The sequence below is a fragment of the Oenanthe melanoleuca genome, chromosome 8 (genome assembly GCF_029582105.1).
Source record: "Oenanthe melanoleuca isolate GR-GAL-2019-014 chromosome 8, OMel1.0, whole genome shotgun sequence".
Lineage (NCBI taxonomy): Eukaryota > Metazoa > Chordata > Aves > Passeriformes > Muscicapidae > Oenanthe > Oenanthe melanoleuca.
The window spans coordinates 11,199,534-11,224,667 of record NC_079342.1 but is presented as its reverse complement, the minus strand read 5'-3'; the positions used below and the strand labels follow the sequence as shown (position 1 = coordinate 11,224,667).

At 36.4% G+C, this 25,134-nt stretch overlaps 3 protein-coding genes across 9 annotated transcripts in view; 2 read left to right on the top strand and 1 right to left on the bottom strand.

The window, feature by feature from the left end:
- C8H1orf146 (chromosome 8 C1orf146 homolog) lies at positions 1-7,464 on the top strand. 3 transcript variants are annotated; one of them, XM_056497930.1, is made up of 6 exons: positions 1-144; positions 380-496; positions 2,353-2,446; positions 3,583-3,751; positions 6,200-6,278; positions 6,739-7,464. In XM_056497930.1, the coding sequence occupies exons 2-6, from the start codon at positions 428-430 to the stop codon at positions 6,856-6,858; spliced, it is 531 nt and encodes a 176-aa protein (XP_056353905.1). In that variant the 5' UTR covers positions 1-144; positions 380-427; the 3' UTR covers positions 6,859-7,464. The 3 variants fall into 3 exon arrangements, with proteins under 3 accessions (XP_056353905.1, XP_056353907.1, XP_056353906.1); XM_056497932.1 differs by having other exon boundaries at positions 23-144; positions 3,604-3,751; XM_056497931.1 differs by lacking the exon at positions 1-144 and having other exon boundaries at positions 177-496.
- Positions 6,855-24,688, bottom strand: GLMN (glomulin, FKBP associated protein). Of its 4 annotated transcripts, none has more exons than XM_056497928.1 (20): positions 24,606-24,688; positions 24,297-24,438; positions 22,994-23,112; positions 22,396-22,521; positions 20,887-21,006; positions 19,765-19,873; positions 18,318-18,564; positions 17,754-17,853; positions 16,591-16,778; positions 15,989-16,042; positions 15,334-15,364; positions 14,869-14,958; positions 14,271-14,312; positions 14,105-14,178; positions 13,709-13,793; positions 12,813-12,922; positions 11,669-11,732; positions 9,574-9,697; positions 8,105-8,187; positions 6,855-7,973 (listed from the first exon to the last, which is right to left on the bottom strand). In XM_056497928.1, the coding sequence occupies exons 3-20, from the start codon at positions 23,057-23,059 to the stop codon at positions 7,866-7,868; spliced, it is 1,821 nt and encodes a 606-aa protein (XP_056353903.1). In that variant the 5' UTR covers positions 23,060-23,112; positions 24,297-24,438; positions 24,606-24,688; the 3' UTR covers positions 6,855-7,865. The 4 variants fall into 4 exon arrangements, with proteins under 4 accessions (XP_056353903.1, XP_056353901.1, XP_056353902.1 ...); XM_056497926.1 differs by having other exon boundaries at positions 22,994-23,052; XM_056497927.1 differs by having other exon boundaries at positions 24,616-24,688.
- RPAP2 (RNA polymerase II associated protein 2) overlaps positions 24,681-25,134 on the top strand; it is a 35,608-nt gene continuing 35,154 nt past the window's right edge. Inside the window, exon 1 of one of the 2 annotated variants that reach the window (XM_056497924.1) lies at positions 24,681-24,773. In XM_056497924.1, the coding sequence (XP_056353899.1) occupies positions 24,725-24,773 (49 nt within the window). In that variant the 5' untranslated portion in view covers positions 24,681-24,724. The remainder of the gene's footprint in view (positions 24,774-25,134) is intronic. The other variant, XR_008841097.1, reaches the window with a different exon arrangement.

Here is a 25,134-nt window from a genome sequence, read left to right as displayed (position 1 = left end):
ACGAACATTCCCTGAGCTCTGGCTCCAGCGCCGCGCGGCTCCCTGAGGGGCTGAGGGTGAGGGCGGGCCCCGCTCCCTTCCCGCCCTCCCGGAGCGCCAGGGGTTCCAGCCCAGCGCTGGGATAGGTTTCAGGCCGGGGAGGAGGTAATTGAGGCTGTATTGGGGCTGGCTGAGGCTTCATTGGAACCGGCTGAGGGTGGCGTTTGGGGCAGTTGAGGCCTCACTGGGGCTAACGGGAGCCTCCAGGCCCAGGCTCGGGGCTGCCTCTCTCTCCTGCTGGCGCTCCGCTGGTTTTTGATCAACTCTTTAATGTGTCCGTGTCCTTCAGACATATCACCTTGTTAACTGGCAGGAAATAGTTGTCTCTCTTTTCCTAAAGTTTTCAGAAGTGGCACCTCACTGCAGAGCCATTAAACCACTAGAAAGAATGGCAGGAAGTTGCGGGCAGGAGCAGACAAGGTGGATAACGACGGTCATTATGAGCACATCTCTCCAGGTAGGGTACTGTTTGTCAAGACCAGCATCTGACTAGGAAAGGAAAGGAAGAAGAATTTCCTATATTCTGTATATGCAAACATTTTATTCAGTGTCAATGAATACAATTTTTTCAGGATGAAACATATATTAGTCTGAAGCTGCTCCTATTAGAATACTGGCTCTTTTTGTGTGCAGCTGTATTTTCTAACTACTTCCATATCTATTTAGTATTCTTGCCACCTGCTATTCCGAGCTACACTGCTTTAGGATATTCTCCTGACTCATCGTTTTTGCACCGCACTGATGCCTCTTTCAGTTTGCTCTATAAATAATTCCATCAGATATGTTGCTGAATTTTCTGAATTCCTCCCTAAATATTTTATTTTTTTCCTATACAGTATCAACATGGGGGGTAGATAATTACTCCATAAGTACATAATTCAGTTTAAAATACTGAGTCTTACAGGTATTAATATATATTTTATCTGTTAACATCAGAAGCCTTGACTCTGCTCCCAAGTAAAGTGAAAGGGTATGTTAAGGAGCTGGTAATTAGCTCCTGCAGCTGAAGCAAATTTCATGCCAGCTGGCAAGAATTGAGAGGCAAGAGAGCTTTGATTCACAAGCAAGGGTGTCTTATGCTAGTTTGGCTGACAAGGTTATCACCCCATCTCCACTGTGTAAATGGGTGAGCCGTGCTGAAGTAATTCCCGAATCGCCTCAGTTTAAAGCTTACACTTGCCTGCTTATTTTGGAATTTACAGCCTGTAAAACAAACTGTGCATGTTTGTGCCATAATACGGTGGGAGTGATTTCATCAGCTTTACCAGCATAACTCACTCCTATCCCCAGCAATAGTCAAAACTACTGCTCTTAGTAAGGGCTCCCCATAAGCAAAGTGATGGAGGTAACTGAATGCAAATCCAGGATGGCTTTTCTGTATCAGTTTTGGTTATGAGCTAACATTTTCATATAGCTATTGTTTATATTTGTACATTAAATAATTCAGCAGTTGCTTTGAGGCTGAGATTTTTTTTTTCTAAAATGTAGCTAAACCTTACAAGCATTTGCCACTGAGTGTTCCCTTTCCAGACCAATTGAAAGCGTGACATTTATGGTTAATGCCTCCTTCAAGGTTCACTTGCAATCTAGATTTTCTGTTGTACTCTTCCACTAAATCATGGCACTTCTCCATATTAGCAGGCTGGCTGTGTTTTGAAGGGGTAGGTTAAAGAACATTAGCTAAAATGGTTCAGTGATTTAATCTTTAATATATGTGTGTTCGTGCAGCTTCTGTGGAACTTACTGCAGAAATGCTTTTTACAGGCTGAAAAATATATCCAAATACATTCCATGATTATGCTGCATAGTGCAGTGTTCTAGTTTTCCTATGTGGATTGCATTCTGTCAAAAAGCTTTAAAGAAAATCATGTCCCATATAGAATTTCTGAACAATTTTCCAGCTGAGATGCTGACATCTGTGAAAATAATGCAGCCTAATTAACCAGAGTCATAGAAACACTACTGTATGATCCTCACTTCTGCAAATCCTCCTTTAGCATATCTTACCAAAACAGACTGTAAAATGTTTAAGCTTCTTTATGCATTATTTATGCAAGAGTTTCCTGAGACAAACTGAACGTTCACATGCAGAATTTTGTTATTGACTCTTTGTAACTTCCAATCAAATACTTCAAAATTTCCTTAATTTTTCATGTTTAACAGTTTCATACTTCTTAAAATTTTAAGTGGAATAAAAAATACTTTGTTGAACAACAGTGCTAAAGGTCTATCTATAGTGGTTCAGCTGATGCTTTAAGAATATTTCTTACTTTGCTGAAAACTTTTTAAAATGACCTTTTAAAATTTATTTAGGATCATGAAATTTCTACAGTTCTGCAGAGGCAACAACACCGAGTTCGATATTCAGAGTCAGTGGAAACTGGATCTGTGATTTTTCCACTTTCTGGTACAGTACTTTAAAGTTTATGCTTATAAATCATAAAATCCAAAGAAGTACAAAATCAGGCCAGTCAGTTAGTTGTGGGCTACACTAAACTGAATAAAATCTGCCTTGTTGGGATGTCGTGCAGTAGTGGAAGGAGCTGTACTATGATTATATGCAAATCAGAGGATGAAACAGATATGTTGGGGATAGAACACTTCCATTGTATTTTATTTTTTTGGATGTGTTGTAGAGCAGCTACATGAGATTTGGTGATCATCAGCTGAACTGTTCAGTAAATTTGTGTTGTAACTGAGCAAACATGCTAAATACCAAAGCTGCTATCAAAATCTTTAGTATACATGGCTGTAAATGCAAGAGTGAACCAACATCTTTGGGTTTCAACTTCCAAGTTGAATTTGCACAGCTGGTGGTAGCAGAGGAGGTGAGGAAAGGATTATTTGAGTGGATTTGATTAGGAAATCACTGAAACTGTAAACATTAAATAGGTGGTTTTCCTTTTTAGAAGATGTTCTGGACACGTAGATGAGATACTTTTTTTTTCTGAACTATTTTTCCTGAACTATTTCGGGAATAGTTTTCCTGAACTATTAAGGGCTAGCACACTTTGAGATACAATTTTGTATGCTCAGTTGTCAACCCTCCTAAATATCAGCTTTCTTAACTTTCCCTTTCAGAACAACTTAAGTTTACAGAGCTGTAAGTTTCATTTTTCATGGTAGACAGTTTAGGTAACTGTTAAGATTTTACAACTGTTTCTTTCATTTAGAAACAGGACTTCCTAAGCTTTTCAGTCAGCCTTTGCATTTGCTCCAAATTCATTCCACTATAGCAGTTGTTTGTTTCTGAAAGCAGGTGCTCTGAAAGGCATTCAGGTGTGTCTACTTTGAATGGATTGAACAGTTGGTGATTTTTGATGTTATGGTAGAAAAATAACCTGAGATATTTGTAATTTTATCTTAAAACTACTAGTCATCACTGGCCAAATCTCCCTGTCAGAGATGTGGAAATTCATTAATGTTCTGTTCCATTTAATTTTAAACTAATGGTTGCTTTAAGAATTGTGCTTCCCAGTTTGTGGTGAGAACTTAATCCCATTACTGCCCTGCCCTGTACACTTACAGCAGTTTCCTCACTAGGCATTGCATTTATACTGTCAGACACTCAAGATTTGCATAAGACAGAGGAAGAAGAGTTTTCCAAAAGAATTCAGAAGTTCATAAACATTCATCGGAACAGCTTTTTGGTTTTATCAGCTGCTCTTCATGGACCAGAAGAATGGAGTATCATGTTCAGGATTCAGAGAAGGTATGATTTCAACATCAAACTGAACTTTATATTGCTAAGAAAAAATTAAATAACAGTCTTAGATTTGGAAGTATTATTTTAGGAATAAATAGGACAAGAAGCAATGGATAGAAACTGATGCATGGGAAATTTCACCTGAATATGAGGAAGAACTTCTTCACTGTGAGGGTGACTGTGCACTGGAACAGACTGGAACAAACTTGCATATTTTAATAAATACCTGCTGACAACAGCAATCAGATTATGCTCCATGCTTGTAGTCTGAACTCTTTCCTTGTAGATACAGTAGCCCTAACTGCAGCTGATTGTCACTCTTGGCCTTAAAGAAATGACTATTCTAATGAAGTCTTTGATCTTTACCTCCTCGAGGTAACTAGCACCAGTTTCATTAAATCCTGGGCATACTACCAAATGCTGATGAATAAAGAGTGCATGAGATGAAATGTGAGAAATCTATTACCTGTTTGTGAAAATGTTGTAAATTTTCATGAGAGGTTTTAAAAGTTTAGCCACCATTCAGCAAGACCACATTATTCAGGTAATGGAAATGCTAATTCTCAGTCTGCTTTGTGGTTATGTACAATGGTTTTTGTGCACGCACTGATCACTATAATGTGATGTTTTGAAACTGTATTCCATTTGGCAAGTCACTAATTTTATTAAAATAAAAAATGTTTTTTCATTGCAAGCAATATCAAATTGATGTTGACAAGGGACAGTTATATATAAAAATATATATCTATTTAAATGCATTTTTTTACTACCTGGCAGCTTGAAGCTCTGCTGTTTGTAAATCACTGACTGAGCTTCTCTTGGTGGGGTTGAAACTTGTGCCATGTCCTTTGAAAGTACAAGCCACCTGTTGGATTTGTTAAAAAACAAAGCCCCTTAGTATAGTCGGTTATCTTCTATTACTTCTTCTTTCTTCTTATCTGTGGTTTTGCTGCAGTTAGGGAAGGATTATTTTTTATTTTAATTAACAAGAAAATTACAGGGTTCTTTTAACAACATGAACACTTAATGTAGAGTTGTGTATAGCATGGGGGATGTGGGAGAAAAGTAGTGTTTATCATCACAGCTTAAATGAGCATTCCACAAATAACCTCAGTACATCTGTATGTTTAAACACCTTGGAGGAAAGGCTAGATGTGTTCAAATGGCAGTATTCTGTCCATCATTTAAATTAATAATACTAAGTTTAGACCTGCTGTTATTGGAAGCAAAACTAATTACAGGAGTATATTTTCGTGGATGTACGTGTAAGTACATGTGATTGGTTTTTTTGTTGCATTTTGTTCATTCATGCTTTGTTTAGCCCATTCTAGTATTAGCAAAATTGCATCAATTTATTTCCCTAATCTCTACATGTAAATCCAACCCTTGTTCTGACATAACATTTTAGCAAAACTCACCAGGGACCTGAGTGCCTATGCTTAGAGAAGGACAGTGCCTGTAACATTTATTTTTGCTAATTAGAAGCTGGCAGACAAGTTCAGATGAGATACCTTACCAGCAGGAGGTCTTAATGTGCATGAGTCCAAGTCATCAGACAGATTGCAGGGAAGAACAGGTGGCAGGCACAAGGGGAGGTCACAGGGGACTATGCAAGCAAGCAGCTGGGCACTTCATCTGCATTATTTAAATTCATTTTGGTTATTTAAAATTCCTCATGCTTTGTTGTCAAGTCCCTCTCCTGTTTTAGCTTTACAACAGAAAACAGCAGCAAAGATAACGTCATTGCTACACACTTAAGGTGCAATTCTTGGGGAGAGGTTCTGCACTTGCCTAAGCTTTGATGTCTCTTCCACAACCTCACTGAGTGACAACTCATGCTACTATTTTAAATCTTCAGATGCTTTCTCAAGAATCAATTCATATGAACAACACTATTTATAGAAAGAATTCATTTTAGGTTAAAGCATTGAGTGAGCAAGTCTTTACATGAAAGTAATGGAATTATCCCATTATTTTAATTGTGTCTGGAGTACAGGTTGTTTTATTTAAAATACATGACAGACATAGTTCAAATTCTGAAGTATTTTTAGCACACTGTTTTTAGATACTTTGCTGTATTCTTCCACAGCCATAAAAACAACCCTAATGTTTTTTACTGCCACTGAGAAGAGTCTTCAGCACTATCACAGAAGAAGGTTTAGCTCTCTCTGAATGTGCACATACTTAAGAAGTGCTGATTGATTGTTGAAGAGACCTAGATAAAGAAATGAGCCCTTCCAAATCCCACCTAAATAAGTGGTACAGAAATGGGACAGATGGCTTTACAAACAGCATGAATGCTGCACTTGCCATTTAAGATAAAAGCAGCCTTCTCTCTAAGTAAAACTGCACACTAAAAAGCTGTTTACATCATGTAGGAATGCTGTTTGAGTTTTATGGCATAACAAATTAAATATATATTCTAAAAGTAATCTTATTTATTTTGATGTGCAGATTCCTGGGCAGCAATTTACGTGTAATACCAGTTCATAATCCTGCTGAAATTGTTAAATTAATGCTAACTATGGCTAAGGTAAGTCCAGTTGTATGCACTTAAAAATGTTAGTGTATTACTCAGGAAAAGTCAAGAACTATAAAATACTTGGTTTTCCTTAATGGAACTTTTTAGGTAATACTGACCACAAACCATTAATACACTAAGGGTAGGACTGGTACTCTGATGCATTAGCTGAGTCTTTACTGTTAAAGGTAACTTAATAGCTCTTAATTGCATTTAAGGAAATAAATTAGGTAAGGGCTTGTTTGGCTCCTATTTACCATTGTTAAGTTCAGATGTCTTCGTTTCCTGTTAACTCCTGTTGAAATACTATCACCTCTGTGTGCAGCATTTCTGAACACCTACTTCAGAACACACAATTCAGATTGCACTGCTGAATAATTTTGCATTTCTACTACTGGAAAAATAAAACGTTGAATATTCTATTAGCTAAAAGTCACTGTGTTCTACTCATATTATTTTTCTTTTCTCTAAGATAACTTCCAAGTCCCAGGCAGATGATACTCGTTGCAAAATGGAAGTGACAAAAGCCCAAATAATGGAAAAAAGTCCAGTTTGGAAGATGTTTCAAGAGTACCAATCGCACTGTAATTAATTTAATATTTGGGATTTTATTCATAAATAGAGTGGCTACATTTTAAACAAAATATAAAATGTTCTTAAAAATATAGTTACATTTCAAAAAACTACATACAACATACGCATTTGGAAAGGAAATTTGTATTAAACACCTATACAGTGAAAAATAGCATACTTGATACCAAATGTGCTTTCTAGGGAGGGAAAAAAGTGGTTTAGCTGCACTATAGAAAAATGATCTTTATTTTTAACTTGGTTCTGACCTTAGAGGCTCATTTGTTTATTAATAATTCCCAAAAATATTTACTATATCTTAAGGAAAACTGTATTATTAAAGGTATATATAATACAGGTACCCCTAAAAACAGCAGCTGTATGTATGCAGCCTTAAAATGTGTTTTAACACAATTGTTATCTGTTATGTTACTAAGTTCTAACATCTTATTTGGCTCAAAGTTGATGTGTTTTTCTTTAAATTTAGTTTCCTTTGCCACAGTGTTTTTACTATGTATAGGTAGAATATTCTATACTGTTATCTATCTGTACCTTACAGTCCTGTCTGCAAATACAGAAGCTTGTTTGTCAGCATTAAAATGTGCTAATAAAAATATCTTATCCTTTTAATTAATAGTTCTTCAATCACTTGATAAAAATCTTTGTAATTCACAACACCAGTCAGCAACTATTACCCAACAACTTCTGAGAATTTAAAAAAATAAATGCCTAACCATACCTCCTTGCCACAGAGAACACACCTCTGCTTTCTTTTTAGTTTCTAAACTTAAGAAAAAGCATCACATTCTGAAGAGGAGTAAATAGACCATATCTGCAAATCACATGCAACAAGAGCAAAAGAAAATAAAAAAGAACAGCAACAAGACTTATGAAGAGCAGCATTTGCAGTTCTTCTGGAGGCCACTCTAAATTGCTCTTCTTTAAAGGGCCATAGCCTCCCTTGCAGCTGAAGTCCCATAGTCCAAATGATCTTGCCAGGAGTATGTTAATTCAAACACTTCAGCTGCCTCAACTGTTTTCATCCATTACAGTTTTTGTTTTCACTTCAATGAGTTCTTCTACTCGAGCTAGAACACTTTCTATTAAATCAAATGTGAAAAGAGCTGAGTGTAAAACCTGAAATGACAAGAAAGATGAGTGTTATTTTTATTAGATTATTTTTTACCCATTTTACATTACATTAATCTCCACACTGAAGAAAAAAAAAGTCAGTACTTCTGAGTGACTGAAGGGAAGTGCAAACTCACTTGAAGCTGCATTCCAGTAGTCATCGCAGGCATCTTTTCCCCACTAACAGTTACAGAGCAAACTGTGTTAGAACTGTGTGCTTCTGTAGAAGAAAACATGAAGAAACCAATGTGACTCTTAGAATTAAAAGAATATTTAAAATGTTAGCATTTCATGATAGTAATTGTTCAGAACAGAAATCTGGGGATTGACAAAACACATGACGGAGGATGCTGAACCTTAAGAGGAAGATGGTCAGAATTGGATGGCATCTTTATACTTTGTATAACACAAACGCCTACATTACTAAACAGGTATGATCTGCAACTGGAACCAATTTTATAGAGCTCACATGCTCTTTGAAAGAAAAAATAAAATGCTATCTGGCCTGGTTTTGATACAGTTTTAGTATTTCCACGTCCAGGGAGATAGTAGGAGGTTCTTTAGCTTGACTTAATGAATTCCGACATTAAATACTTATTTTATTAAGAAAAGGCTGCAGGCTTCTCTGTTTCAGACAGATTACTTGCAGCAGGCTAAACTACAGGGACAGGTCTGAAAAATAAGGGGAAAACCTCTTATATTCAGACCACATATTTGAAATGCAATGTAATGCTTACAAAATTAAACACTAGGGAAGAAAGCTAAACCATTTACAGTTACAAGTTAGATGTTCTCGCCCAAACTCAAATGTCTTTATACTTTGTTGAAGGCTAGAGAAGTGTAAGAGGCACTTAAGAAAAAAGCTTCCTGATTAACTTTGAAGGATTTCCTTTAGAAAGATATCCACAGGTTGTCTTGAGAAAAAAATCCCCTTCTTTGCCTCCTAAGTAAATAGTTTGCAACAGAAGAAGATAAGACTAGGGGCAAAAAGCTGTATTGACATTTTTAGTAGCAGACACAAATTCCTTCGGCTATCTTAATTATACTGGAGACTACAAGGAACAGAGGATCTGACATACAGAGAGACTGCCTAAAGCAGCTACAGCTCTTGTACCCCATGCAATGTGTCTGCTTAACCCAGAGCAGAATCTGATTCTGTGTGTCAGATTAAAAAAAATTATGTATTAAAGAAATGAATGTAATGCTTCAGGCTTTAGAGAGCACTGTGACTTATTTTTTCTCATTAACCCTCCCACACCTGGTAAGAAACCTAAGGGTTATATATATTCAGAGAAACTTAGTTTCTCCTTTGTAACATTAAAATCAAAAGTATAAATGCAGAACAAGCTTTGAAAGTCTTCATTTGACAGTTCTATCAGGTTTCCATAATATTTACAAATGTGATGACAGGTAAGTTCAGATTTTTCTGCCCAATTATGAAAAATTTAATACGGCAACTACCGAATTATTATTTAAAGTTTGGAATAGTGTCAACAATTAAATAAAACCTGATCTAGTCAGCATTCACCAGTTCCTCTTTTCTAAACGATTACTGAAGTTTCTAGATATGAATAAAGCTAAGAACAAAAAAACAACAAAACCCGACCTTTTCTGTTTTCTTTCTTATTTTTTATTTCTGCTTCATAATGTGCTTTTGACATATTGAGTCCCACACGCAGTGGTTTTAAGAAATTCTGCTCTATCTTGCCAAGTGTGGTCCATACACCAGTCTAGTGAAACAGAACAGAGAAGGTTACAAAACAGTTTTGAAGAAGCATTGCAATACTAAGCTTTTGAGCACAAGATTTTTGACTAGTTTTTCTAACAGACACCTCTGTGGTGGGAGGAAAAGAGAAAAAAAAGTAATTCAGACTCATGCATTTAAGTATGAACAGCATTTTGATGGATGTTTAAGCTCCTCTTCCTCTCCTTTACATTGTTTGTTGACTGCCTGATGAAGCAGTCAGAAAAAAAAAGGGTGCAGAGGGAGGGAGGACTTAGTGTGTAGGTGGTAACTACAGCAATGGAAATGCACATTTTCAACTTGTTCTTGTAAGCAAAGCTGAAAGAATCTTGATGTGTTGGAGGGGAGGTTCTAGACCCTTTCTCTGAAGCAAGTAAATGGCAGTTGAAGGCTCCTCTCAGATAATTCAGCAGTAACCCAGAACAAGTATTTCGATTAACATTCCTAAATTAACACTATATTGCAATGCCAAATGAAAATTATGATAAATATCATGCTTCCCAATTGTCTATATTGCATTTTAAAAGCATTGTAAGAATGTTACTGGATCTGCTACTCTCCCAAACTTCTGCATGGCAGCCACAGTGACAACAAAATTCTCCCCAGTTTGAGATGGGTAGAAAGAAGGAGTTTACAATAATGGCACTCGGGAGCAGAAGGTGCAAGGAAAAGATGCTCAAAACCAAGGCTGTTCAAGGTTACAGAGAGGAAAATAGGCTTGGGTTTGCTACAAACTGCTGTGGAAGGAAACAAATACAAAGAAGCCTTTGTGTCCTTAGATATAGGAGCCATTTATACAACTCCTTTCTTCAGGCAGTATTCTCAAAGGGCAGAATAAGGATGATAAAAATAAGAATTTTCACTGTTAAATAGAGTGAATCCACTAACGACAGTGGAAAATTCACCACATTTTAATACTAAATGGCACAGTTAACAGTTTAAATAGGAAGAACAGTAATTACTTCCACCATAATGTGGCTAAAACAAGGAACTTTTCAGAAAAACACTTATTTTTAAACTTGATTAATGAAAATGCTTGTTACACAGCAATCAAAATATCTGAACTGACGTGAAAGGAGGCATTTTCTTTCTGCCTCACTTGCACTGTATTAAGAGAGACAGGGAGGAAGTCAAGAAGAACTGACAGAGGCTAAATTTAAGGGAAAATGTTCAGAAGATGTGATGCTATTTTTTCCTCAAACTGTATGGACATTCTCTTGCCAGGTACTAGACAGCACTGTTAGAGTAGCTGAATACTACTACATGTAGTTTTTTATTAAGAAAAGAGGAATTCTTACTTTTCATACAAAGCTATGTATTTATATGTAACTGAGGAGACCATTATGTGTATTTAAATAGTAATCACCCCTTAAATATGACAACAGATACAGTCTATCAATATTAACTAATTACATGAACAGTAAATTAGAAATGCCCCCACTGAAAGCTATTTTTGCTTTTCATCTTCATTACAGTTTTGGCAATCAGTACAAGTTATTCACTGTTATTCTACTTAGATTAGTAACATTATTAGGCACTTACAAAATTTATTCCTAGATCTCAAATTAGTCTAAAAGTCAATCAGATTTTTTTTCTGTACTTTAGAAACCAGAAAATTATATTATTGTATTATTATTATTGCTATAAAGAACTGGAAGTTTGAGGGATACCAGCAAATAATAAGCAAAAATAACAATAAAAATAAATTTTTTCATTTCAGAATACTTGTTTGGTATGTGATTTTGTGGTGACATACTCTGATGTTATGGACATAGATCACAGTTCAACAGGCAGAGTAAAAGGATTAGTTTGTTTTGCTTAATAAAAGCATCATTTCTGGGGAACTAGCCATTGCAAAGAAAAATGCAAAACCCATGGTTTTTGAATCAAGGGTAACAGTGTTCATGTGAATTCACCTCTCAGCTAATCAATCATTTTCACACGAAATAGTTCGTACCTGATTGTCACTTTCACAATCCTTAATGACTACGTATCTCAGCAGATTTAGTGATGCCATAATCCTGTGAATTAAAAACATACAGATTGTCCCTTAGCCAGACATGCTAGGAGTATCCATTTGCACAAAAAGCAAACCCCCATCTGTTGAGCAGTATAGCTCCACCTAGAGCACCAGAGTGTAGTGATGTCCCTACAACAGTTCAGTCTGCAAGTAAAACTGAAACTGTCATCAGGTTGGAGAAAGCTGGTGATTGTGAGGGAAAGAGCTCTCTCAAGAGACAGAACATTATCACAGAATTTACAGTATGTATCACTGGTGATCCAAAGTTCATTTGAAACTAGTGTGACAATTTTCTTTATTCCTGTACTGAATTTTTACTTTTGAGTGTGCTTTCTAAAGTATTTTTTTTTCCTTTTCCTTCACTATTCTTTTGAGCACAAATTATTTATTGTTTTTTTTTCCAGATAACAAGTACAGTTAAACATCATACTTATGGGCTTTTTTTTAAAGCAGGTATGTCTCCATCTGGGCATTACCTCCCCACTGATTTACAAGCCCAAGCATCATCATATAGGAAAACTTACCCTGTATACACAAGATTTTTCAGACACATTTCAGTTTGTTTTTTTTTTTAATGCAGTTATTTACCATTCAGGTGGATCTGTAATCCTACTTATAAGACACTGGATTCCCAGTAGCAATGTGTGAAACTGCCTCAAAGATGCCTTGCACCATAGGTTGCATCTAATAATTGCTATTCCCCTGTATCATTTTAGACACCACACCACATTGCTTTTATTCGTCCGAGTGCTTCTGCAGAAAGCTGACAAACCATACATTCCTGAGGAAATAATACTTTACCCATTAGTTATGTCATTTCTGAAGTCTTACATCCTCAGAGAATGGAGGAGGACATCCTTTTTTATTGTTAAAAATTAACATAATGGCATTGTGACATTCTTCTATGCAGAGCTGGCTAAAGTAAGTGACCATTTCCATTTCTAGTTCCAAAACCTTAAAATACATTGACGTTGTCACCTCATTAATGACATGACAGCATATATTATTGTAGTAAGGTAGTTTAAAGTCTTTTTCAATAAAGAAAAAAGGAGAAAAGCTTTTAATTGTGATTACAACTTACCTGTCTGAGTTTTGCAGAAGATCAGTCTCAGCACCTTCTGGAAGTGAAAGTACTAAATCTAGAAGGGAGATCAGGTGATGTCCTGTAAACCAACTGTTATCATACTCCTTCTGAAAAAAAAAAATACAAAAAAAGGTCAACTAAATGCAAAATTTAGGTCTTAAATAATGTAACAATAACTTGCATAAGCCAGAATAGTTTAAAAAAAAGGAATCAAACACTGGAAGAAATGTTTTCTAATATTGACCTGTGAAGGAAGTACACAAACCAGCCTATTCATAATTTAAAAATTATTTATCTTTTTGACAGCCAGGAAAGAAATGGAAGAAATGTAATAAGAGAATTCTAAAGCTGCAGAGTAAAAAGTTAATCATTTAGTTTAATTAATTTTCCCAACTTTCTGGTATAATTATTATAAAATATGAGATTAAAATGGCTTTGATCTAGCCCAGCCCCTCATGATGGATTTATCATTTGCAAAGCACTCATAATAAAATGCTGACTGTCATCATAAAAGCAAAGAAAAATTAATAATTCTATCTGGACTGTAATATTTTAATTATATTTTTAAAATGAGGAACTGTAGGGATCAAACAATATACTGAGCAGTTCCACTTTAAGAAAGAAATGTATTTTCAAGCACAGAAAAGGTAATAACTTCTTAAAAAATACAATAAGATAGTGCAATCAAAAATACAACTGTAAAATTATAACCTAAATATGCGAAGACAGAAAAAGCCAAAGTAATATTTTTAATAAACTTTTCTAATCTTGTGTGTCTTTTCAAAGTGGATTTTTTGAATGCATCACTCAAATTTTAAGTTGTAGACATTTTCCCAACACCATACTGATAGAATTTGAGAAGGCAACTTGGTTTTTATTGGCAACAGCCTCACCGTTAACGCCAAGTGAATCTGATCTTTTATATTTTTAATGATGTATCCTTCCACACCAGCATGGTTGCTTGTCTTCAGTAAACACCTTCAAACAAACAAAACAAAGATATTATATTTTTAAAGCTGCTCATAGAGTTAGCTCAAAACTTAGATAACATTCACTAAGTGGGAGTTTTACCACAGAAGAACAGTATGACTATGTAACCTTCAAATGCTGGCTTATGTAAGACAGCTAATTTTAAATGAGGCAATTGAAATTCATTATTTATCCAAAAATTAACATAGTAAAATTAATGTGGCTTATCAGATGGAAATTCTGTCAGAAATCATTGTATTGATGCAATGAAGCTGCACTAGGGCTGATATTACACAATCTAGAGTAATTTGGATGCATACCTGAGTAATGTGTATTTTCCCTCTGTATCAAACTTATTTATGAACAACTGCAAAATATTTAAACTCTTCTTTCCCTAAAGAAAACAGAGATGTTTATCAGATGACTTCTAAAAAAAATTAATTCGGCATTCAGAATCCAACTGATTCTGCAGGCCACTTAACATACCATATGCTCCATGGGACAAAGGGTCATAATTTTCACTAAATCCTGCAATCAGAAAAAGGAAATAAAATTTAAAACTACATACAGATTTTTACACTACATCACATTGACTAAAATCTATTAAAGACTTTAAAAAAAACTGAACTAAACAAAAAACCCACAGCACACTTGAGAATATCCAGATGATTATAGAAGATTCTCATCAGAGAAATTCATGCTAGCCCCACTGGTCATAATCCCAGGGCTGATCTGCAAGAACACTATTCTTGTTCTTGTACTGTTGGTTTCAGGTAAGAATGTGGCCAAGCAGCAGATTGGCAAGGAGACAAAAGGTGGCAAGCGCCACCTTTCAGTTAAGATATGTGCCCACCTGCTTCAGTGAGCTGTACATACACTACTGGGTGTATTTCAATTGTCACTGACACTTCATGGTGCAGCAGGTAGAAAAGACAATTCTGTATAGCACGACGTTGAAGGTTCCAATTTAACAGCACAGATGTATAAAGGTCTAGTAAGATGCCCCTCTCTCAAACACCTAGAGGACAGCTAGGTATTATTTCTAATCAAACTTTGAAGACTTCTGTACACTGTTTCTTATTACCTGAGGTACATTAATAAAGTTTCTGAATTCTAAATAGTGATGGAGAAGGCTGTTGTCTTCCATTCTCAATAAACAGCTCTCAAACAGATCCTGCAGAAAAGGTGCAGAAAAGAAAAGAAAGATGCCAACACTATGCACATATACAGGACATTAATCTATCAGCTTAACATTTCATGGCTAAAACAGCTTTCACTCATAAATACTCATTCAGATATTGTAAATTCCAAGCAGCTGAAATAAGTGACAGCAGTAATTTAAACTTTATGCAGGACTGTAAAGTTCAATAAATACAGGTATTTGTAAGACGGAAGAATATTTAATTAGGCCTCAAAATATTTCTGGAACTATTATCTGAACTATCAGCTATACCTCTCTTAGAAGGGGAAACAAAAGTTTTACCATTCTTTAAACTGGAAAAATAAAACATTCTAACATTGAAAATTCAATTTAAAAAAACCAACTTACAAGTCCTTTGGATAATACAGATTCTTCTGTTCTAGAAAAAAAAATAAAATTTAAGATGTTAATTAAAAAGAAAGTTGATATTTCAGAAGAATTAGTAGAACAGAGGTCAACAAGAACTTGTCCCTCAACAATTTGCATTCTATTTTTTAAATATAGAATCTTCATTATTCTTCCCAAAGATTTTTAGACTAAACTTGCTGATGAGGTATTGAACATTAGATTCATCTCTTCACATCCAAAAAAATTACTTTTTTCCCTCCTTGGTATATATAGAAAAGTTTGGTTTCCTTTAGAAAGTGTTACCCTTAATCATTTTGCATATCATGTCAGATTACATTCAAATAAATATTTTCACAATAGTTGCATTTGGCAATAATTGTTATAGAATGGCAAATAAGTAAACACAAATTATTCTGCATAGTGTTTAAACTACTAATTTTACATTTTCAGAATAAAGTTTCTAAAAATGATATCACAATACAAGATGAAAACAATACATAAACGTTTAGACAACTTCTGCATCTTAGTAAGAGAAGCCATCTTGTAGCAGAACTTGCCATTTTAATGCTCAAGTTTATAAACCTCCTCTGAACTTATTTATATGTCAAATTTGTTTTTAGGCATTATAGTAAAAGATCACATCCACAAACCCTACCTTTTCAGTAGCACCTCAATATGTGTCATATTGCACAGCAGAAGGTATGAAGGACTAGAAGAGAAGAATCAGGATACATTAAACTGCATAAGCCATATACATTTGCATAATTAATATATTTGGCAGGATTAGTATTCTTTTAAAAACTTAAAATCTCTAAAATAACTGATTTTTAAAATAGACAAAAAATGTAAGTCAAACCACTGTTAAGAACTTACAGGTAAACTGTCTACAGATATGTAAATGAACAATTAATACACATTAATTTTTAGCATGTGACTAATCAAAATAGCATGTTTCAAAGGACAGCTCATCTAAAATTAAACTACAGTAGTAGTTTTATAACTATATTTAGTTACATAATTTAGTTATTTAGTTATTATATTCTTTATATAACATAACTTTTGCTATATAAAAAACATATTGTATGAGTATGTTCTTTATATAAGTTATATAAAATATAAATGCATAAATGTTGACATAAAATTAATATTACTGAAATACAGTTTTCATTCTTAACTATTCAAAAATAAAGTTCTTTTCCACTCACAAAGAATCTTCAAAGTACAGACTTAAAATATGCAAGAAGGAATAGTTCTTACCTAAAAACCACTGGAAAGCATTCGACACCCAAATGCTGAGCAAAGATGAGATATGACAGACATGCCAAAGACTCGGCGGAATTCTTTCGCTCTATGTCTGCAAACTCCTGATCCTCCCACTGTGGACCTTTGCTTTTATGATGTACAAACACTAATGGTATCAATTCTCCTATATTCCACAAGATGTCCTAAAAATTAAAAACAGATTTCCTATAGTTGCCTTTAAAATATCTGTATACCAATTAAGTTTTAAAGCTCTAGCTTTAAAATGTAATATGTATTTACATATATTCTCTTGTACAGCATGCATATAAATTAATTTAAATGTTATGTTTGTATTATAAAAGTTAATAGAAATATGTGATATTTATGATATATACACAAACACACACAAAAAAATCCTGGAGGAAAAATAACTAGTGTTAGAAAAATGTTTCTAAGATAGCTAAGTCAAGCACACAAAAGCTATCAAAAGACAGAATGAAGACCATCTGCAAACTCCTTTATCCCCAATGCTATCAGTAACAATAAATTCATTGAAACATTATGTCACAGAATCTGTGTTTTTCAGATCACAGAATACTCAGTATTTTGGTTTTTTCTCACAAATCAATATGGAAAACAACATTTAGCTCCTAAAGGCATGCCCTGATTTGAAGTTAGGTTTGCTTTGTATGGCCTTTCTTTCCCATGATGCACAACACAAGGAACACCTGACATTTGTACATCAGAAATACCACAGCGGTTACCCCCTCACACCCTTCACATGGCTGAGGACATAGTGTAACTCCTCTTGTACAAGTTACAGAGAAATGGGGAGATCAAGGTCAGCTCACTGTTCTGGAGCTGTCCAAACCCAACATCAAGGATGGCACATTTTGGAAAATTAGAATTATGCAAGATGTCAAAGCGTGACTTACTGACCTTAGCTTCAGCTCTCACTAATGCCATAAACAGAAGTTTATTGAGAAAGAGAAGAAAAGGTAATTCATAATTAGCATTAAAAACATGGTTTCAGACTGTGCCCAACAGGAAAGGCAGGAAAGCCCAGTAAGTCACCCCACTAACCAATACAGAAACCAAAATTACAGAACTAATTACAGGCAGTTGTGAACTAGACCACTGCTTCTGCACACACTGTAATTAATTTCAACTTCACTCACTATAATTTCAGTTGCAAAATGCCGAAAAGGATGTTCTTCAATGCCCTCAAGTTGTTCAAGTTGAGCTGTCAATAATGGGTATTTCAGGCTTTTCATACAGCTGAAAAAGAAAGGGGTGGAATAAATCATCAATACAGTTAAGTACAGACTTAGTGATAGTGTCATTGATGACCAAGAATAATCCCTATATTCATATCAGCTGTTGCTGTTCTAGGTATTCCAAAGAGAATAAAAAAATAAAACCCCAATATCTCCTGTAGAGGCATTACTCAGACTTCACCTCCAGACTATGATTATTCTCACAGTTGTATATTTGAGGAACAGAGGAATACCAAATCAGCTTCTCAATGCAGCAACTAACAGTTCTTTACCATTTCCCTCTACTAAACAGAAAGCAGAAATATATAAGGCCTATTTAGGGGTTGTCAAAATACCACATTAGTTAGATATATGTTGGCTATTATAAAACACTAAAAGATTATTTATTTGCTACCTATATAATAAATGCCTACTATTCATTTTGTTAAGTTACAGGAATATACAATACAGACACAAAATGCTCACAATTTTATTAATTCTTCTTTCAGCTCCATGTCATTGCATTCTGATGACTTTTCGATATTTTTAACAACTTCATTCACAAAAGGTTTAGCGAAGTCCAGCACTGCATTACAACATTGACAGAGACCAAGTTTATCTTCTTGGATTTGTTGTTTGGTGTAAGGTACAGGTAAGGGAGTGAGTTGATTCATAATCACAGCCAATGACAAACCCACTGAGTAGGCCTTCTTGTTCTGAAGTTTCAAAAGCACTGGGGGTAAGAAAATAAAAAAGGGGAAAAAAGAGAGAACATTTTGAGACATCAAGTTATTATTTACTTAGTAGAGGAAAACATGAAGAAAAACAATGTGACTAGGTAGAGAAAACATTTTTTTTTCTGGGAAGGAGAGGGACTGATACCTGAGATCACCTCAGCAAATCCAATAAGATCAAACATCATCGCTTAGTTTAATATACTGTAGTCAACATGGCCATATATTTGCAAATAACAAATATTAAATCTGTCATGCATTCCTGTGTTCTTCCTTTCTCCTCAGCACCAGGATGAGGATAAAAAAAATTAAAAAAAAATCTGCTCTTCTAGACCTGGGCAAAGTGAAATTATACATATCTGACCTGGAAAATCCATTTATTACCTCACTCCTTTTGTGCTTGACAAAACCAGAAATTACAGACCAGTTTTTCTGCTGAGAACTGATTGGCTTTTACTCCATGGCAAAAATAACAGAGATTGTCCCAGACTGAGGAAGTAGCACTAGAGGCTCTCCACTTTAGCTGGACTCAGTGCAGACAAATTGCAGATTGGCATCCAAAAAACCACCTATTTCTCTTGTTAAAATCTAACATAATACAATAACATATCCTGGATATTGCTACAATCAGACTTCAGCTTGATGCACAACAGAGCATCTTAATTTCATGTCACATAACAAAACAGAAGCTGCTTGCTACCTACTTAGAGAGTGGCCAAACCCAACATTTTACATTTTTGTTTGTAAGCCAGAATAACGTTCCCCCCCCACCAATAAAGTATTTCAACATACTTCAATCAAAGTGACAGTTTTATACTATAAAAAAATAGAATACCATGTTTTAAAAGTCAAATAATAAAGAATTTCACAAATCCATGTGATTCCCTATTTCTGCAACCACAGTAGGAGTGCTTTACATCTCTAAATACAAATTGTCATAGGAGCACATTCTTGTAAATGATGAAAAATAGCTGAAATTGCTTTTTCGACTGATGCTATTAGTCCTGTCTAAAATCTTTTCCTAACAGGCCAATATAAGCATGAAATGTATGCCTTGTATTATTTTGCAGAACATAGTAGACTGTAAAGCTTGTCAGGACAGATGTATTCTAAAACTGTTCCAGCAAAGGCTAAACTAAATTAATAAATAAATGAGAAAATAATTTACTTCAGAAATCACATGATAAACTGAATCCCACCTGTCTGCAAAGGCTGAAGCAATAACATGACAGTTTGACACACTTGCTCTCCAGAAGTCTGTTCAATCTGCTCAAGTAAACCCAAAAAAAGTTCCTTTGGATTGCAGAGCTGCAAGAGAAGAACAATGCATATTTTTAAATAACCATGGTCATAACCAAAAAAATTAAACACATGCAAACTCCAATACAGAAGTTCCTGAATGTAAGGGAGAAGAGCTGAACATCCATGATAAGATTTAGGAAAACAAATATGAAACAGTAAGTACTGTCTACTGCCTACAATTAACATGTACTGTAGAGCATACCTGTGTGTACACTTTCATATAAGCTGAAAACATAATAGTAAAAATTGACACTAATTCTGATTTTTATGTAAAAACCTCACAGTATCTTTGCAAAGTAATCCTTAGGAGCAGAGAGAGAAGTAGAATTTGAGTGTGAGTTTAACTCAAGCTATAAAGTTTGCAAGTGGGTTCTGGAGTGCAAAAATTAAAGACAATGAGTTTTTTACAGGTTAAAATATTTTTCTGCTCCTACTTCATCAGAATAATCAGGTAATGATTCTCATATTGAAGAAGGGTGAATGATTTAAGGAAAAGACTTTGCAGAGTGATTCATAGAAAAGAGAATAATAAATGCTATTTAGATACAGGTAAGTGGAAAATGGCAAGATCTTGCAGAATGGTTTTGAAACAACTAAAGAGAGAACATGAACAGAGACCTTGAATTAGATACTAGAAAACACATTTAGCAACATACTGTAAGTTTTACTCAAGCTAGCTAAGTCAGGTAAGATTGTGTCCTTTAGATCAACTTAGCTCATTTTAATGTGAAGACCACACTTCTGATGTTGAGCCTACTACTTCCAAACAAAGAGCCCTACCCATTGACCATGCATCATGAATTTAGAATTCTCTGTACCTTTAAATTGAAGCAAGGGAGCATTAAACTAAGAGCAGCTTATCCAAGTAGTGATGTAGATTCATTATGCAAATATTATCAGAATCAAATTGTATAAATATGTTTGTGTACTAGCTTTATGGATTAATGATCTACCACCCCTTTTTGTGCAGAACTTCCTTAACTATGTTGTATCAATAATCATGTATTTCAAAATCATACCTGTGCCAACTGATCAAGTATCCTCAGGCATTGTTCTCGCTTATCGTCTTCTTGTTTATACATGAAAATACATCTAACAAGAGGAGAAATGAGATTCCAACCCATATTCTTGATGATAACCTAAAAAACAGATTTTTCAGAAAATAAACCAAAACTGGATGTCTTCTAAAACCAGAAAGATTGTATATATATATACATAAAGCAACAACAGATCAATGTCCTGGTTGTAACCATTACTGTCACTGTCATTGAGTATTTAGCAACTCTTTCCATAATTCGATACACATTGTATTCTCTCCCTGTACCTATAAACACAGCCACATATTTTGCATAGTTTTCTTCTAATTATTAATATTGACATGTCAACATACACTTCTAAATGTCTGTGACAATACATTTAAAACAGGACTGAGCAGAGGACTTCTGCTGAAAGAACATCTAGACAAATTATTCATGAGGGGATTGAGACTTTCAGTTGCTACTCCAAACTCACAAAATTCAAAACCAGATTGTGAACCCCATGTAACATTGCTAAAATATTCTACTGTTCACTTTTTTTCTGAACTTCCTATTTATCTCTGTTCAGTTTGGTATACTGTCCCAGCATCCCTAATGCCCACAGACACCAGTATTTCAAATTAGCATCAGCCCAGATGGCTCCAACAGTTGGTCAATATTATTATATCCATTTGTGGTAGGCTGACCCCAGACAGCAACTAAGCATCCCTCAGCTGCTTGCTTGCTCTTCTCTCTCAGTGGGATGGGGGCAAGAGTCAAAAGAGCAAAACAGAGTAACTCCAAAGATAAGGACAATGTAATAAGTGAAAGACAAAAGACAACGGGTATGACGGGGAGTAATGCAGATCAACTCCCACAAAGAGAACAATGCCCAGCCAGCCTCCAAGCAACAGCTCCTTTGGAATTGGTCCTCATCTGCATGTTTTTACTGCTGAGCACCATGTTGTATGGTGTGAAATATCTCACTGCTTTGGGTCAGCTGTCCCAGCTGTGTCTCCTCCCAAATTCCCTGCTTACTGGGGATAGGCTGAGAAACAGAAAAGGCCTTGATTCTGCACAAGCACTGATCAGCAGCAGTTGAAACATTGGTGTATTATCAGCACCTTTTTGGCCATAAATCTAAACCACAGCACTATGCAGGCTGCCATGAAGAAAGCCAAATCCATGCTAGCCAGACCCAGTACACCCTGAAATCCCTGTCCTGCAGAAGTGGAACACTGTTGCTTTCTCCTAATTATGCTTTTCTGCTTCCTTTTCTCTTTGTTTCGCACACAGAAGTAGAGTTATTAATGGTATTGTGAAGATTCCTGTGACTTGGGTTTCTGTGAGCAACCTGAATATAAAATAATGTGCACTTGACACAGGGCAACTTATTAGCTATTCATATGCACATCCTTGCTCCACAGGGAAAGGAGCTTTCCCCTCTTAATAAGCAGTTTTATATTTAAAGATGTTAATAAACACTAATATGTAGTGCAAACTTAAACTCACCTTGTTTTTCTCATTTTGAATTACTTCTAATAACTGAGCTGCATGTCCGTCTTCCAGACATTTCTGACCGGCTACCTGAAATAGATTAAAATCTTCTCCTTTGAAATCAGCTTCTTCCAGGATTTGCTAGAAAGAAAATATGAATGTTTAACTCCATCCCTATTAAAGTCAAATAAGAAATAAGAAAATCCATGCTTTCATTTCAAAATTATATGCAGCATCATTATCATTTTTATGCATTTTTCACATATTAAAAAAGCCAATAAGTTACTACATAAGACAAGGCAGTATTTCAATAGCACTAAGTCTAGACTACTGCAATCTGTTTGGAAGATTGTTTTCTACAAAAAACCAGCTTTTGTTCCTAGGTACAAGAACACTTCCTTCTCCAAGAAGCAGAAATAAATAATCAAGCATTTTGGGAAAAGCACCACAGAGAAGCAATGAAATGAAACACAGAGGCTGAACTTAGCTGCCCCATGAGGAGTTCTACTGACAGCTGACTTGTCTTTTGTCTTTTTTGGCTTTCAGTATAATATACAAAGAGAAACTCACACTACTTAAGACTTGTTTCTTCTACGGAATGTAAACTACTTACGCATCTTTGTATTATGGCTTGAAGTTCATCAACTGCCATTATTGTTTGACTGTGTTCTTCTGGCATGAAAATTTATTATAAAGAGGACAGTATTATATCACACGAATTTAAAACAGAGGCTGAAAACAATCACATTATCAAAAAAATGTTAATAGAGCAATAAGAACAACCTAGACAAATATTAAGACTACATAATTAGAAAATAAGGGAAAATTCATTTTTAAGAGGTGTATGCTATGTTATTCCACTCCTCATATTTGCAGGAGACAGCATTACAGACAGGAAACAACATGCATTCTCTATGGGGAAACAATTTTTCAAGTACCATCTGGGTCATCTTAAGAAGCTTGAAGGTTTCAGTGACTACTGGAGACACATATATAAAACTGCAGCTAACACAGACCAAGTCTGGGCTCAGTGCACGCCAAGTGTGCATGCCCATGACACACTACATTTTCTGTGACTATTCTGACCAGAGGAGCTTCTGCTCAGCCCTGACTATGTCTGGGATGTGAAAGCACTGATCCCAACACCATGCCAGTTTATATCAACAGTCCAGTCAAGATTTTCATTTACTTCTTTCTAGTGTCTAGGGTGGACAAGTTCAGTAGCCTTTTACCTCTAGGTATTAAAATGTAAAACTTTCTTGCTAAAAATAACAAAGTAATGTCAAGTACCTACCACGTTTTACATAGCCAGGACCATGAATTACAAATAAAATCAAGTCTGGTTATCCCATGTGATATCGCATAGCAGCAGCCATAATCGTTATGGTTTTAAGTAATGCCATAGGCCTAAACCTGATTATATGATCACTCTGAGTGTCAGTTAGCCCTACACCTGGTTAATTAGGTAATTATTCATCAAAACACAGACATCTCCATGCAATGTCCTCAGCCTTTCCCTTTATGTCTGACTGAATGTGGTGGGTTGATGTTGGCCAAATACCAGTGCCCCTACATGATATAACAGACAGATAATGAACCTATCTGGATGCTCAGAAAAGGGGGACAACTCACAAAAAGCTTAAAAAGCATCTGTGTGTGACCTTCTTCATTCAAAGAATAAACAACTCACTTTCTATTTTTCACGGCCCATTTTGACATCTGTGTGTCACTGAAACCTATCCTTTCTAGCCTGTTATTTTAACCAGGTCATTGCCACATACTTTCTTACTACACGTTGTACAATTTAAGCTCTTCATTTTACAGAGTGTTACTAATCCCGCCAAAACAATTTAACATACTTTCGAACGCCAGTCCTGTTGCATTTTCAGCCCTCAGGAACTTCACAATGTACTTACAGCCTCGAAGCGCACCCCAAGCACCCACTGCGCTGCTCCAGGGATTTACTGGTGATGAGTTCGCAGATGGTCTCCGGCCTTAATACTTAATCCGGTTTCCAACTGAATCTTTTAGGAGGTTTCAGCGGCAAGTGGTCAGGATCTGAATGATGTGAAACGTTCTATTAATACTCACCAAACTCCCTCCTAATAACAGCAGAGACCCTAGCCCCTCCTCTGGCGGTACAATACCCAGGCTGGGACGCAGAGGCTGCCAGCCTCAGCCTGTAATACACGGCTGAATTATAAACCACAAGGGCACCACCTCACCTCAGCTCACCTCAGCTCAGCCCCTCCAGACAAACCCCTCGGCTCCGCGCTGCCGCCTCGCCCGGCCCTGCCGCGGCAGCGGCTCCGCCCCGGGTGAGAGGTCGGCGGGCGGAGCGGTGATGGCGATGATGGCGGCCGGGACGGGCAAGCCCCGCCGGCGGCGCGCAGGTGAGCACCAGGATCCGCACGCCAGCCCCCGCACTCCCCCGCTTGGCGCTTTGGGCTCTCCCTGTGCCCCCAGACCGGCACAGCGGCGGACTCGCCCAACCCGCCATGCGGAGGGGAGCGGCGGGCCGGCCGTGGTTGGCGGTGTGGGCCTCTGCCGGGCCGGCTGCGGGGCCGGGAGCCGCCGTCCCCTCAGGCTGTGAGGGGCCAGCCCGGGCCGGCCGCTCTGAGGACCGGCTGTGACGGCGGCCGTGCAGCCGGTCAGGGCGCTATGCCCTTGCTAGGGTAACAGCCCGGTGTCTCCCCTGTCTGTTGCCCTTGTAGGGGAGCAGCTGCCCGGGCACCCGTGTGGGAAACTGGCTCG